Source organism: Stylophora pistillata, chromosome 11, assembly GCF_964205215.1.
Source record: "Stylophora pistillata chromosome 11, jaStyPist1.2, whole genome shotgun sequence".
Lineage (NCBI taxonomy): Eukaryota > Metazoa > Cnidaria > Anthozoa > Scleractinia > Pocilloporidae > Stylophora > Stylophora pistillata.
This window is the reverse complement of record NC_142529.1, coordinates 17,914,213-17,930,001: the sequence shown is the minus strand read 5'-3', so window position 1 is coordinate 17,930,001 and position 15,789 is coordinate 17,914,213. Positions and strand designations below refer to the sequence as shown.

Below are 15,789 nucleotides of genomic sequence, written 5' to 3'. Positions count from 1 at the left end.
TTTCGATTTCTACCAGCAAGCTATGAGCTCTTCTCATGGTTTCTGTTATGAAACCATCGATGTCTAGATTTACCAACATACTTTGCAAAAAATCTACTTTACCAACAAGAAGCTGAACATTTCCATGACTGTTATGTACGCCTTGAACATTATTTAAAATGTCTAGGATATTGTGAACACAGTCCACAACTAATAACCAATAGAATGCGGTTTTATTCCTTCCAATCAAAAGGCTTTGTGAACGTGTCTTCTGCGTGTCACTTCCCAACTAGGGTGGGTTGCAAAGTAAAATAGTCCATTTCACAGTTGGGTGCTTGGTTGCCAAGCTTTTGAACGGGAGTGAGGCTAGAGATGATCTTGTGATACAAACCTTGCTGCCTTTCAAATATAAATCATTTTGTGATCATGCTAACTTGAAACAGGTCTCTATCACAACAAGGTCATCTTAAGCCTCACTCTGAATCAAAGTACACAACTGTAAAATGGCCTATTGTGAGAAGATTCAACATTCAATTTTCCGCGCTCGAAGGTTAAGAATTTCACGGGATATCCTTGTTTCACGAGCTATCCTTGATGCCTTTTGGGACACTTCGGATTGGTGAAAGATTAAAATTCTGGTTGCGTTTTTAAGTGCGAAATATTGGCGAAATTTTCTTCGATACGTTGGAAAGCTTAGGAAGACGAGAATTTGACGTTGCCTCGTGGCTTCGGACCTTATTAGTTTGGAGTGCGTCGGTGATCGAAGTTGTTCTTTTCTGTCGGAAATAGTAAGGTAAGGTTTCGGTTGCACTTCATGCCAGTATTTATTGTTAAATTTAAGTATTACAACCATTCTTCAAAGATCGCGTTCAAGTTTCGGGCTAAATACTGTCAGATGTATACCGATAAAGCGTCCGAGTAACTACTAACGTGGATTCATTGAGTCCTTCTGTGTCGAGGAATGATTTTTTGTTTTTTATTTTGCTTGGGACATGCAAAACTAGATGATACATAATTAAAAAACGAGACAGATCTCGTTGTTTCAATGACCGAAAATTTGTGATTTTCTTCTAGCCTCATTATAATTAACAATTATTCCACGACCGCGCTTGGAAGTTTTTGCTAGTTTTTAATAATTTTTATTATTAAAAACTAGATCATTGGATAATGCAATTTAAGAATTTTTATTGGCTTAGCCATTATGGTATATCAGCCAATATACCATAACCTGCAAATATGGTAAGCGGACATATCAGCTTAAAATTAAACGGGAGCTGAAAATTTAATAAAATTTAATTTAGTGTTTTTAATAAAACAATTATTCCACTCGCGCTTGTTGGATATGAGATGATTCTAGCCAACTTGGCGCTATGCTCCTCGTTGGCTATCTATCATCTCATATTCAATGCGCGCTCCTGGAATAATTGTTAATTATGTTACATGTAGCAATCTCATATTGTCTACATTGATGGTTATTATGGATACAGTGGAAGACATGTATTCATTAATAATTGTATGGCACTACGAAAAAATTCAACCTCCGGTATGGTTGATGTCAAACATCACATATCCTGGAAAGTTAACCCACAAACTGCTGACACGTAATGAAGATCTGGTATCTTTTATAAAGGATAGGGTGTTCTCTCCCATGCTCTCCCGCAAGAACAGTTGGGTTACAATGTATTAAATCATTCTCTTTGCTCGCCCAGAAGGGGACAGATATGCTGCAAAATTACTCTTCACTTGATATGTGCTTTTCCATTTAAATCAGTGGCTGACGTATGCCACTTTCTTTCGTTTAATCTATTTAGAGTAAAGCCCTTTGAACTAAATCATAAGGAATATGATAATAATATGTATGTTATATGTTACTAGGCTTTACATTCTTTTTCAACTATGTGTTTCAGATATTGAAATGAAATAAATACTAATTCATGCACAAATGAATACTTAATTCTTTACAGACTATTGCCTATTATTAGTAATTATTGCTCCTACAAGAGCAAGAACTTGGTCTTGTGGGCTTTCATTGTGAGCATTTGGTGATCCATACATTAGTGGAGACACTCTCTGCAACTATCTTTGCAAAGAAAATACTAATCTTTTCACCCTTACTTAATTTCATTCATACAGGCATGGATGAGAACCAGCAGCAAAGCAAAATAAAGAAAACTGCCAATGATCATGAGGTGGTAAGCTCCATCGTAAACATTTCCTTGGCAAATTATGCACTAGTTATGAAAAGGTATATGTTGTGATTAATTTTTGTCCTTGGTGTAAGCAGAATTTTCCTTTGGTTTTGTTAATGATATGAATGAAAATGCATTTTGTGTAAAGAAAGATAAAATTTAGCTCCTAGACTAAGAGTTTAAGTTATAATGAGATGATGTGTCACCATCAATTTGGCTTCTATTAAAATGAAAAGAATTAAACCAAGGGTGAAACTGAACCACAGCATACCTATAGTAAACCCTCATTTTATTTGTGTCAATATCATTATTTTTCTGGTGTTCACCCAATAGATTCAATCCACTGACAGACAAAGATGGCACCTGTACATTTTACCATCACTCTTAGACTAAGGCACATGTAGAAAGCAATATTTCACAAAGCAACAACATATGCCCTTTCAAACCATTAAAAAATGCATGAAGATTTCATTTTCAAAACAATTTACAAAAGATGGTAAATTACTTCTCCAGTAAATCGAAGTGCTCGTATATGCTTAAATCATGAATCGTGGTGATGTAAACAAGTGCTACTAAACTTCACAGCACATGGTTACATTTTGCTCTGCAGTTTTTTTTTTTTTTTCATTCACTGTGTTTTCAACACATTCTCAGAAATAAGAGATCAGTCATTTGGGAAATTTCTATCGGTCTGAATTTTTCTTTACTAGAAATTATGAACAATTTGATTTTCAACCTCGAAAATGGGGGTCGACTTATACACAGATAAATACGGTAATTAACTCCTTCGCCTTCAGTAATTGCATTAAAGATTCTGTGTTAGAAGTCACAGCACCATATCCCAAAATCTAATGTTGTCCTCAGCACGATTTCATTTTTTGAGCAAGGCAAAGGTAAAAATCAATCAAGTGCCACGCAGACATCACAGATGTCAGATATGTAAAAGCTACTCTTTTCGTTAATTCAATGTCAATACTCTCCCTCATAGTAGCTATAATTTTTAGCCAACTTGGGAAATAGCAACCAAAAATGGACCCTTTTGGACGTCCAAACTTTTAAATTTCAAGTGGAAGATTCCCCAGACTTTGCCATCCAAGTGGGAATAAATGGCTGCCACACTGTCATTTTGGTCCCTCCCAGCTGCTCAAACATTGTCCCTCCTTTCCCCAATCCTACCAAAGCCTCCATATTTGTAGTAATAAAAACACTGAAGTGAATAGTGGTATCTCAGCAAGAGATGATAATCATGCACACTTTTAAGTGAGTCTTAGCAGATGTTTGGCAAGGTATTGCACTCTTTGCTCCAAATCTAGTTCACATAGTCTTGAGAAAAAAAAAATGGGTGTAGCAGTCATTCAGGTCGGTCAACTACTCCAAGCTCTAATTTGATACCACTGCTCATTTGGTTATCTTTCTTGCCAATACTCTTTCCAGTTATTTGGGTTTTCTTGGAAACTCAGGCTCTTGCCATTGAGGAGAAGCACGATATGCATTTACAAATTAAAAGCAAAGAGAAGTGGAAAAAAAAATAGGAGAGTAACTGGATGGTATCAGACAGTGGTATAATTTTTTTTTGCAGGGAGGTAGTTTATTTTTGAATCAGAGTATTAGCCTAAGTATGTCTAAGTTTCTACACTTGTTGTTTAGTCTTGTGATTTTCTACTTTAAGAAGTAAGGTAAAATTGTTTGAATTTGTTTTTTTATTACAGCCAATTGAGTCTGTAAATGGAAAGCAAACAAAATAATGATGGTAAGGAACAAATTGCTTGCACTTTAAATTACTGAAAGTAATTTGCCCTCTCCATATTTGTTATTTTTAATTGACATGCTTTGCTCAGGTGTTGTGTAATTAGTGGGAATAGTAAATAAGACTGTGCAGCAAATTAGCTCGTGCTGCAGCATCCCATATCCAATAAATTCAATAGAAGACCCTTTGGTCATTTCACGCCTTATTGGATCCTAACACATCCTTGAAAGAAAAGTTGCTTGAGATATATTTTTATCATAAACATTTATGAAGCTTTCTTCTGATATATAGTTTGCTAGGATTTTAGTGAAACTACTGTAGTGTGCAAACAAAATTTTCCCGAAGGACACCCGCGAAAATGGGAAGTAACCTTAAGCTTGTCGCATGCGATTAAGTCGTATCACATAAATCGGCCCTAAAAACGAAAAATTTACATTACTTTTAGATTGTTCAGTGAATACTTTGATACACAGTGGCTTTAGCCTCTGCATATCCTCTTATGTTTTTCTCTGAATACCTGGGTGCCAAGCAAACTGGTAACCACCCATATTCTCTCGTTCCCTTTAAAATAGGATTGTTGATCAATTTTTGCTGAGTTGACTACCATAGCACAAGATGGAGGACCACGTGGTGAGATAAACTAATTTCTTCTCTGCCATCCTGGGAGGGTTTCTCATACTTTCAGTATAGAACAGAATTTTTTACAACTCAACAGGAAATTGTCCCTTTTAAATTGAATGTTCTAAGGGAGTTCTTAAAATTGCTTTGAGGTTTAAAACCAGTGAACAAAGCTGTTATGAATTACACATAACTTCAGATGAGGGTGTCTGGCATAGTGAAGTACTGATGCATTTCGTCCCTGAGAAGCAATCAAACTTCTACTCTTTTCTCACATAAAACATTACTTGAAAATTAATAATCAGTGACTTAGATGTCAGGCATATCAAAGAATATTGGCACGGAAAGAGGTACTCTCCCTAATGGTTCATGTGCACATTCTAGGGTGAACGTTATTGTATCTCTAGTATGAACATTTTTGGTGGTATTTTTGACAAAGGCCATCACTGGACGGCCATGTTTACGGATTTTGAAGGAAAGATTAAACCACAGAGGCTCAGGGCTAAACAGCTTTGTAAAATGTCGTGTATTGATAATACTAAGTGATACTTTTCCTATGTTTTGAAGAGCATGTAATTAACATGGACTGGCTGGAACAAGAAATAGTTATGGAAGAGCAGCTGGAAAGAGGAAGAGAAGAACAAAGAAAAAGGGAGGAGCAAACGAAAAGAGAGAAACAAAGAAGGGGAGAGGATCATTTTTCCGACACATACCTATACTTAAGTTATCCCTTTTAAAATTTTAAACCTATATAATATCTATGTCACTCACTAATTTTTCTTTTTTTCGAATATGTGAAATCATGATCTCTTGGAAAACTACTCTATCAGGGATATAAATTTAATGTATATTGTTTCTTTTTTTTTTATTTTTAAGTGAGCTTAGTGATCTTGTTTATATTAGGACAGCCATATTAGTACGTCAATGTGATTGGAGGACATTAAATATTTGGAAGAGAAATTTAAAACTTGTCCTTTGCTTACATAGATTTTTCTTTTGTGAAGCCCTACTAAGTGAGTCTTGATGTCATGTTAAGTTCTCCTTCGGTTCCACAAATAAACAGGCAGCACGTTGGAATGAGATGACAGTAGTTCATCTGCAATCAACCCTTCACTTATTCTGTTACAATGTTTTATCTGACGGTGAATAGTACCCGTGGGTCTCTACGTAGACGTTCACTTTGCTTCTCAAGCAACGATAAATCAATAGTTTGTCGTCAATATATGCACATGCATCTGTGTATACAGGGACTTTGGGAAATTTTCTCGTTGCCTGAAGACATTTTTCACGCTAAATTGACTTAAATTCCAAGGGTGTGAATAATATGCAGACCCTTTTCAACAATCAGAACATCACAGTGGTGAAACATAACACCAAAACTTGCAGACTGATAAATAGTTTATGGGGAAGGCTACATTCTCTTTTCCAGCAAAATAATCTCCTCAAACTAAGTGATATTTGTCGAATAATCCCAAGGCTTTGTGCAGGGAATTCTACAAAGTACCGGCTAAAATTATTGACTTCGACAATTATTGCCTTCTGACAACTACCCCCCGACCCAAAATTTTCTTACGCGAATTAAGGGTGCACTTCCAGCGATCTAACTTACAACTGCAGTATATCTGTTTATCCCTATTTCCATGTTTTGAGTGCATTCGAAAATCAAAACAATTTCACAGCTCCTACCCTGCAGGGGCAATGCCTCCAAACTTGACATATCTATTATTAACCCCTTTTTCCATTTTTCATTGAATGTGGAAATTCTCGAAAAAAGGAAATAAATTCTGACAATTTATCCAGCAATTAGAATATATCCCAATATGCCAAATCCAATCTTCACCCCAATTTTCCACTTTCTCGATCAACTCTAGAAACACGGGGTTAATTATGACAATTCATCCTACAAGTAATATCATAACTTTTCCGAATCCAATCTTCACCCAGATTTGTTCAATTAACTGTTGAAAAAGTGGAATCGGGAGAATTCGTGTGGTTAACATCGTGACTTGGCGTGTCCAACCCTTACCCCGATTTTCCATTTGTTCAACGAGTTCTAGAAGACCTGGACAAGTTCTGACAATTCATCACGCAAGTGGAATATAACCTTAGTTGGGATATCAAATCTTTACCCTAATTTTCCATATTTTTGTTTTCGTTTATAAGAGACAAGTTTGGTTAAATCTGACAATCCCACATGTGGAATACATAGTTTTTCATAATCAATCTTCACCCCGATTTTCCGTTTTTTGAGTGTTGGCTTGACTTCGCGAGCGAAGATTAAAAAGGTTGTCCACGTTGACATCGGCTGCAGGCACGTTCGAGGCTGACCAGACCGATGGGAGAAAGGCAGATCCGCGGGCAGTATCTGCAGAGAAAGGTGGAGTCAGGAGTGAAGGTGGAGGCGGCGCGGGCTTTCCTCCTCTGACGCTTGTCTTTAAGTACCTCACGTCTATCTTTCTAAAATTGAGCAGTGGCTTGGTTGATTGTGTGGCGCCAGATACCACGGTCTGTAGCCAGGTCAGACCACTCTTTTTGGTCGATGTTGCAGGTGCTGAGTGACTTCTTTAGGCTGTCCTTGAAAATCTTCTTTGGAGCCCCTCTCTCACAATGTCCGGTTGAGAGTTCACTGTACATTAGTAAATTCAGGATAAACGGGGTAAAATCTGAGTATATTCATCCTATAAGAGGAATACAACCTAACACGTCACATTCAATCTTTGTCCCGTTTTTTTGCTTTTTTCCAAGAATTCTGTAAAAAATGGGGTAAAATCGGACAATTCATCCTGCAAACGAAACATACCCCAAATTGTTATGTGTAATCTTTACCCAATTTTTCATTATTTTCAGAGAATTCTGTTTCTTTTTGAGTGATTTTGAATAAGTCTGATTTCGTCGTTAATGTAATGCATCAAAGAAATCAGACTTATTCAAAATCGCTAAAAAAACAAAAACATTTTTGAGGCAAGAGGACGACTGTGCACCACAGGACCCCCTGTGGAGAAACGGGATTAATTCTGCAAATTCATCCGCAAGTGGCTAACACGATAAGTTCCCATATGCCATCTTTACCCCGATTTCCCATTTGATCAAGGAATTCGAGAAAAACGGGCCGGGGTAAATTCTGAGCCTTCATCTTACAAGTGATTAATACCCGAAGTTCCCACATGCTATCTTTATCCCGAATTTCCAAATTTTTTTTCAGTGAATTTGATAAAAATATGGGGTAAAATCTAAGGGTTCATCCTCCGAATTAAATAGATCCCAAGTTGCCATAGCCAGCCAATCTTTAACCCGATTTTCCATTTTTTTTAATGAATTCTAGAAAAACGGGATAAATTCTACGAATTCATCCGCACCAGGTGATCTGTGACGTCATTGCGGGGGCCTGGGGAAAGAAATTTTAATGCCGTATCCCACAAACCAACGCGCGCATCGATTCAATCCGTTTTCAAATCATGGCGGCCGGTTGGCGTGATGCGAGGTCGATGTAGCTAAAGACTTTCGCACTTTAACAAGTGAGAAGACTTGTCATGGGTAGTTTGAACAATGCAGCTACTACCATGAAAAGAAACTCCGTGTCCACACTTTGACAGCTTTTCGCGATGAACATTGCAGACAATCCAAACGTAAGCTCGATGTACTCATGCATTATTGTATGAAGTTTGCTTTTTTATTTCTTACTTATGTACTGGATCGGGCATTCGCTTTATCATAGTTAATCGATTAACTGTGGCTTTATCAACAGTAAATGTTATTGGTATTAAAGCTGTCTTTTTTCTGGGAATGGTGTGTTTGTGTTGATTTTATTTTTTATATGTGCTGATTTTAAAGAAGTTTTGATCGAGCTTTCGTTGCTCTCTGGAAGTCAGTTCCATTGTCGCGGGTGGCACAATATTGGCGAGCTTTTTGACGTGGCGATATTCAGCATTTAAAGTACTTTTAAATGTGTATTGTTTTTTTTGCCGGCTAATTGTTTTTATTTGTTTGGATGTCTTGTCGGGCAAAGGAAAATGTGATTCAGTAATTCGACTTCATTGCCCATTTCAAAACTGTGGTAAATTTTACCAAAACAAAAAGAATTTAAACGAATATCTTCGTCTTTATCCGGAGGACAAACCGGATGGCTTGTCAACCTCTCGGAAACGGGTTTCATTAAGACAATGTGCAGAAAAATTTTTAGACGACAAGAGTAATCCTTATTCCAGGAAGCAAAGGGTCAGTGAACTGCTGAACTGTCTGAACGATGAAGAACTTGTGGATTTAGTTTTACCAGAGATTGCCAAAATCGTGTCACCTGTGGTCTTTTTACTGCAAGGAAGTGATGGAAATCATGATTTTTATAGCAAATTATGCAAGTTCAGAGATGAACTTTTCCTGCACTACCCAGAACTTCAAGCACTGTATTGTCCAGATCCCTCACCAAGCACTGGTTTCCACAACCAGAGGCAAGTGTTCACTGAAATAGTTCAAAAGAACAAACCTAATTCTTGCGACTGGCTCCTTGAAATTGACAATGGTTCTTTTTTCAAGGATGTTGTTATGCCTTGTGTTTTTAAAAAACAGCACTCGGCATTTTTGGAATTTTCTTGTGGAATTGTCAGGTCCCTTGTGATTGGACAAAAGGAAACAAAAGATGTACTAAGAAACAAGTGGGGGAAAAAATTGGAAGTGGCCACTGGCATCAATCCAATTCTAAGTAAAGACGAGATTTTTGGTAATCTGAATGACACCCGCAAAGAATTACTGAAACAAATTGGTCTAGAATTTAATGAATTTGGAGAAGTGGTTATAGGCCATGTTGACATTGAAAAGTACATTTCATTGTTTCTTGCCCAACCTGGAACTCAGAGTGTAATAAATACACCCAACAATTATCTGATTCTAATGGATTACACAGATGGCTTTCCGTGGCTTAAATGGTCTCGTCATTTTACTGGAGAAACCAGTGTAAGATTGAAACTAGTTGAGCCTTACAATTTACTTAGCACAGTTTTGACTGTTGCCCTTTGGTTGGGGAATGATGACTACGAGACAACAAAAAAATGTGGTCATGCTGTTTACAAACAGCTTCAAGAGCTAAAAACAATTAAACACCCACTGACTGGGCAAGAAATAAAAATTATTAGATGCACTTGTGGGGATGGTAAGGAAAGGAGGTTATCTACTGGCAGTTCATCTGCCAAATCCACTTATCCAATCCCAGAAGCCCCAGAGCCAACTGGGTGACATGAAGATCATCTGTCCAGAACCAGTTTGGACAGTTTCAGATGCAGAGAGTTGCCAAAAAACATTTGAGAATGAACTATGTGGAAAAGCCCCCACTAAAGAAAAGCACAGAGAGTTTGCAAAACAAAATCTTAGGAACACTGGGCGTAAAAATTTGAATGGTACAGCCCTTTCGGAGTACTACCCTGGTACTGCTCACCTTGGGTTTCGGTCAGCTGAAACACTATGTTATATGAATTGCAAAAATTGCAGCAGGTAAATTGTGCCTTTTTCAAACTAGTTCACATGAACAGTGATTGTATTGTGCCAGAAAATATCTATATCTCATCCACAGAAAGTTTTTTTGGTTTAACACACTTAGGCACCAGGAAGTTGTCTTTAGCTTTACTTTCCTTAAAACAATAGAGGTAGGGGTCTGTGGGGTGATTATAGATATTTCTACAAAATGTGTAGCTCCATAAAATCTTGTTATCTTCCCCCCCCCCCCCCACCAAAAATTCTAAAAAATCTCCAAATATTTTTTTTTTTATATAGTTTTTGGTCTTTAAGAATGAGACCCCCAGGAATTTTCCTTTGCCTTCCATGGAGGGGGGGGGGGGGATAATCGCTAGTTACTGGAACTATACAATAAGAATAAGAAAAACAAAATGTGTAAAGCGGCATGTTCAAAAATGATCAAAATCCTTTTAAAATTAGGAAATAACATGTATGCCTATAACAAGTTTGCACCCTTTCACTAAAAATCCTGTAAAATTATAATCTGCATTTTACATAAATTGGGTATAGTATATAAAACCCACCTGATACTGTATACCACAATGATATCTGGAATTTTTACAGTTTAAAAAAGTAGTTGTGTGCTACACAACTCTGCAAGTCCGTTCATTTCAATTTGTGATCCTTTTTACATTATAGCTGTTCTCAGTAGTGACCAGCAGTTCTTATTGGCACTAAAAATGGACTGGCTAAGTCTGTCCATCTTTATGAGAAGTTTATAAAGTTTGACGAGGTTGGAGTAAAAGCATTCACTGCTCGAATGCCAGATGTTTTGAGGCAAGCAGGATTTAAAGGCATTGTGCTGGAGATTTTAGCTCCATTTTGTAGTGGTCTGGAAAATGTTTACCAAAACCTTCTGCAGATGCCACACAAGTTAACTGGTTATGAGTACAAAGTAATGGCCCGTGTTCACCTTGGCTTTCAAGCTGTCCAAATATTTTGAACTGTTAATATCACAGCTTCCATCAAACAAATTGTGTCTTATGTTCCATACTATGTCGACAAGGCCCGAGCGGATGCTTCACTGATAGGTCTTCCACTCACATTAGCTAACTTTAATGATGCATTGATGGAAACAGCACATAAATTAAACAAGTCACAATCCTTGCTTTTTTCCGGTGGGAGAACTGGGCCAATATCGAAAAATGCTTACCAGAAGCTGGTTATCAAACAGCAATTCCAAAATGAAGCATTCCAGCTTACAAGCAGGGAAAATACTCCACAGAAATCATCATCAGCCAAAGCTGAAAGAAAAAGGCAGGCACTGATTGATAAAGAACCCAATGTAAAAAAAGTGGTAATTACAATACTATTATTTTCAATATATTCTAGATAGAAATTCCTCCCACCCACTTTCATCCTATAATATTTCAGTTTCCTCTGACTTAGCTTCAAGATTTTATTACCTCTGACCCATTGCAATCCTGTTCAACTTTCCACAAAACAACACAAATTTGAATAACTATGATAAAACCAATCAAATGAGAAGTAGGAAATTTAAACTGTAAATTTTATATTTCTCCTCCACAACAAAGATTCCGTGGAAATGATGTTCTTTGTTTCCTAAGGACAACAAACCTTTCCCTTCTGCACTCCGAAACTCTGGAACACCTTTCCTCTGTCCCTTAAAAATCCGAAACTATAGCAATTTTTAAAAAGAAAGTTAAAGCAATTATTTTTTGTAATAATTATTAGTTTTATAATCTTAGTTCATTCCCGATGTTATTTTTTTTAACTTATTTATTTTTGTAAGCGCATTGCAAATTTTTAACGCATGATTACGAACCTTTGTTATTATTACTGGTTAACCACTGAAATCACCAAAACCTGTTTAAACCTTGACATATCCAGACTTTTGTCTTATATTTAGTTAAAAAGGCCAAAGTTTGAAAAAAAAAAATCCTGCTCCTTTTCCCTTTTTATGCCAACCCAAAATTATCACAATGTCAACCTCTAAAGGAATAAAAGTGATTTACACATGTACTCCAGTGGAAAACACAGCTTCAAACTTTATAAAATGAAGTTTATCTGGCTCATAAAAATGTTGAGTAGAGTTTTGTACAGTTTACTGGTTTTTTTAAAATTTTATTTCACTTTCCAAAGCATCTACCGTATTTCTTCACCTATAAGCCGAGCGATTTTTTCAGTTTTCGACCCAAAATTTTGGGAGATTTTTCACGGAGAACGGGGTTCGGCTTATAGCCGAGGGTTTTACATTTTAAAAATATACAGTTGCTGAATAACTTTACCCCCCCGGCTTGTAGTCAAGTTAGCAATGAAGCAGAAGTAATAAAACACAACAAAAATAACTTCTGAATATTGGTTATTCACTTTTATGAAATTGGTGGCTCCTAAAGGAGCCGTTTGACGAATACGTGCAAGGGCTTTCAACCCAATGGTTTACTCGCCATCCGTTTCGTTTTCGCTGTCTGTGTCGAACTCGTTCTCTTCTATGTATTCATCATCTACTTCTGGGGTTTCCTCAGAGTAGACCACGTCGTCCTCTGTTCCGTCCAAGGCATTGGAAATACCACAGGTCTTGAAGGATTTGACAACCATCTCTTCGGGTATCTCTGCCCATGCTTCCTTGATCCACCTGAGGACAAGATTTCTGCTTGGCGCCTTCTTCTTCCCAGCTGGGGTAAACTCAAATGGCCCAGATGTCATCCACGCCAAGTACTTTCGGCGCACATTATCTTTAAATGGCTTGTTTAGGCACTTATCCAAGGGCTGTACAACCGGGGTTAGGCCACCAGGGATAACTGCGACGTCAATGTTTCGCTGCTTCAGGTCATCTTTCACGGAATCGGTCAAGTGAGCTCGGAATGAGTCCCACACCAAAAGGGAACGCTCGGCACGGGGCAAACTCTGTCGAATCCATTCTCGGATGCCCTGTTCATCCATCCACCCTTTCTTATGGAAGGAAACACGAAGAGGATGCGGCACAACCAGATCTCTCGGTGTACGGACGCCTTTGAAGATGACTTTCGGTGGCACCTTTGCTCCATCGGCAGCAACAGCAAGAACGACGGTGAAGCTCCGCTTTTCCGCTCCGCAAGATTTTACTGGCACTGTTCGGCTTCCACTGAATTCCAGTGTTCGGTTCGATGGCAGCTCAAAACGCATGGGTGTCTCATCCATGTTGTAGATGCGGGATAAAGGGTAGTCGGCGCGTCTTCTTGCTGCAATGACGAAGCGATGAAAGCACACAATGTTCTCTTCGAGATCGGCGGGCAATCGCTGGGCCAGAGTTGTTTTGGTTCGCATGCTGACCGAGTGGCGTCGTTTCCATTTCTCGTACCATCCACGGGAAGCTTTGAAAGCAGGATCATCGGAGAGCTCTTTAGCTTTAAGGCGAAGGATCAATCCACTCACCGCAATACCTACGAAAAATAAAATAACAATCTTATTTTGCTGCGAGATAACCGTAGATTCGTGACTGCAGCACTCTTTTCGTGACATGTTATGAAATTGTCATGACAACAACATATTTCTGACCAATCAAAGTCTCTGTTTCCCACGCACTGAAAGACGATATCATTCAACTCTTCAAAAACTCTTAAAATTTTAGACAGAAAAGTAAATACCAACCTTGTTCTCTTTGCTGTGAAAACCACTCCATCACTTGCTGGTCTAGTTCGGGATATTTCGGAGTGAAACGGCCCATCGTCGCACGTTTTGCAGACATCTTCAGCTCTCCGGAAAGAATAGTCGCCTGGTCTCTTCTCCAGCGTCGTACCATGGACTCGCTTAGTCCATATTCTCGAGCGATTTCCGAGTTGTTTTCTACCGCTTCAGCTTCCGCGATAACTTTTATCTTGAAAGCCATACTATACGAGGAACGGCGTGCTTTAGGCATGATGATAAAAAGTGACAGCGACGAAAGGTATACTCGATAGATTGATACTTTGAAACGTTTAACTGAGATTATTATTGTTGTTGTGGTTAATCTGTTGTCGCGTGGTAGTATTTATACAGTTCGTTGGATCAATTGATATTCATATCTCTTGATTGGTTCGCTTTTTTTCTTTTGTGTTTATTGTAATTCATTAGGTTTTGTGTTTAGTGAGTCAATTTCTTATGTTTTCCGTGAGGTTCGCTTGCTCAAATGGCCAGTTACAATCAATAATTTCGCTCTCCGCTTATAGCCGATGGTTTTACCTTTTTTTTTGGGCAGCTTGAGTGTAGCGTAAAGACCCTGAAAGTCAGGGTCTCGGCTTATAGCCGAGATCGGCTTATAGGTGAAGAAATACGGTACCTTTTATTGAAGACAAGCCTAAGCTAAAATTTGTCCAGACAATGTCTGAGAAGCAAGCAGGCAAAACTGATGAAAATGACGATGAGGAAATTGACAAGGTAACGAGAAAACAGGGTATTTTGTATTATGTTATAAGCCAAAATTACCAGATAATTGTCATACATGTAGGACATTCATGTTTTACATACTATCAGCAAAGATGAAAACAACCTTAAGCATATCTTGTTTTACAAAACACAATGTATCAATTGAATATGAAGTGAAACAAAAGGCAGGTTACATGGAAATGAAATTTGTACTTACAATTTTCAGGAGGAAGCGACTGAAGACGTAGCAGGGCAGGGTACTATGCCTTGCAATGCACGAATCAATGTGGAGGAGGCCTCCGAGGCAGAAGTCATGATGTTAACTGAGAACCTTTTAACGTTTGCAAAGGATAACTTCAGTGCCGCGAAAGGTACAATTTTAACGAAAGATTATGCCAAGAAGTTCAAAGAAGTTAGTTCACCATTGCCTAGAGTTGATTTCCATTTAAAGTTTATTCGAGCAACGTTCGTTTCGTGGTCACGTTCTGATCCCAGAGTTAGCAAAGAAATTTTGAAGGGTAAAGTTTCACCAATTTCGTCAAGCAATTGCTTTTCGTTTCAATCTACCAAATCTGAATCGTACGAGAGTAAAAGACTTTTGATAGCATACTCTGATGTTCTTGGTTTGGAAGTGACAGAAGATTCCTTGAGTCTAGATGTCATGTCACTACCAAAGTTTGAGATGGTTCGAAGGCAGAGTTGTATCACTGAAGCAGAAGTCAACCAGAAATCGAGTGGCAAATGGATGGAGGAATGTATCCTGGCAAGTGAAAAACCACCATACCGGATTACAGTACGACTGATGCGTCAAAATGAGCCTAAATTGAGCCAGCTGAAAGAGCTGCTACAAAAAATTCCATCTTTGAAGCGAGCAGCCGATGGAGGCCTTCAGGTAACTTACCAACCAAGCTCGCACGTCCATGGAAATCCCGAGGAAAGGTACCCGTCTTGAAAGATCCGGCTCTCGTCAGAGCCGGGAAGCTCGCTTGTGTACGTCTCTTAAGCACATTACCATCGCACAATAAAACCGAGTACGTCGTCAAAATGTAATCCCTGATTGAAATGAAATTTAACAGTCTTCTGCGGGAAAGAATCGAGCGCTGAGTCTAGAATACTATCCCAGGATTGGACTCACAGAAGACACCCAAGTAAGTAAAATTTTCACCTTACACTTTCAGTCTTAATAAGAACAAATCGCTGTCTTTCGTAACATTTCTTTGTCGTAAACTTTCCCGCATGGCGGTCGACCGGCAGCCATTATTTGAAAACAGATTGAATTGGTGCGCGCGTTGGTTTATGGCATAGGGCATTAAAATTTATTTCCCCAGGCCCCCGCAATGACGTCACAGATCACCTGGTGGAGACAGCGTGAAACATTGCAGTTGTGTCTTCCGTTGCAGTTATGTCCTC

At 38.4% G+C, this 15,789-nt stretch overlaps 1 protein-coding gene, 1 long non-coding RNA gene and 1 pseudogene across 2 annotated transcripts; all 3 read left to right on the top strand.

Moving 5' to 3' along the window:
* Positions 1-238: 238 nt before the first annotated feature.
* On the top strand, positions 239-5,500 carry LOC111339577 (uncharacterized). The gene is made up of 5 exons (XR_015993154.1): positions 239-772; positions 2,113-2,171; positions 3,878-3,918; positions 4,488-4,545; positions 5,101-5,500. It is a non-coding gene; the product is annotated as an uncharacterized LOC111339577 (long non-coding RNA).
* A 4,863-nt stretch (positions 5,501-10,363) lies between these two features.
* Positions 10,364-11,843, top strand: LOC148720409 (uncharacterized; annotated as a pseudogene).
* Positions 11,844-14,577: 2,734 nt separating this feature from the next.
* On the top strand, positions 14,578-15,773 carry LOC148720408 (uncharacterized). Its single transcript, XM_088738376.1, has one exon. It carries the CDS (start codon positions 14,642-14,644, stop codon positions 15,329-15,331), a length of 690 nt encoding a protein of 229 aa, XP_088594502.1. The 5' UTR covers positions 14,578-14,641; the 3' UTR covers positions 15,332-15,773.
* The last annotated feature ends 16 nt before the right edge of the window (positions 15,774-15,789 follow it).

What these genes read in the sequence shown, in the direction of transcription:
- LOC148720408 (XM_088738376.1), top strand. Translation starts at nt 14,642, where the DNA reads ATGCCTTGCAATGCACGAATCAATGTGGAGGAGGCCTCCGAGGCAGAA.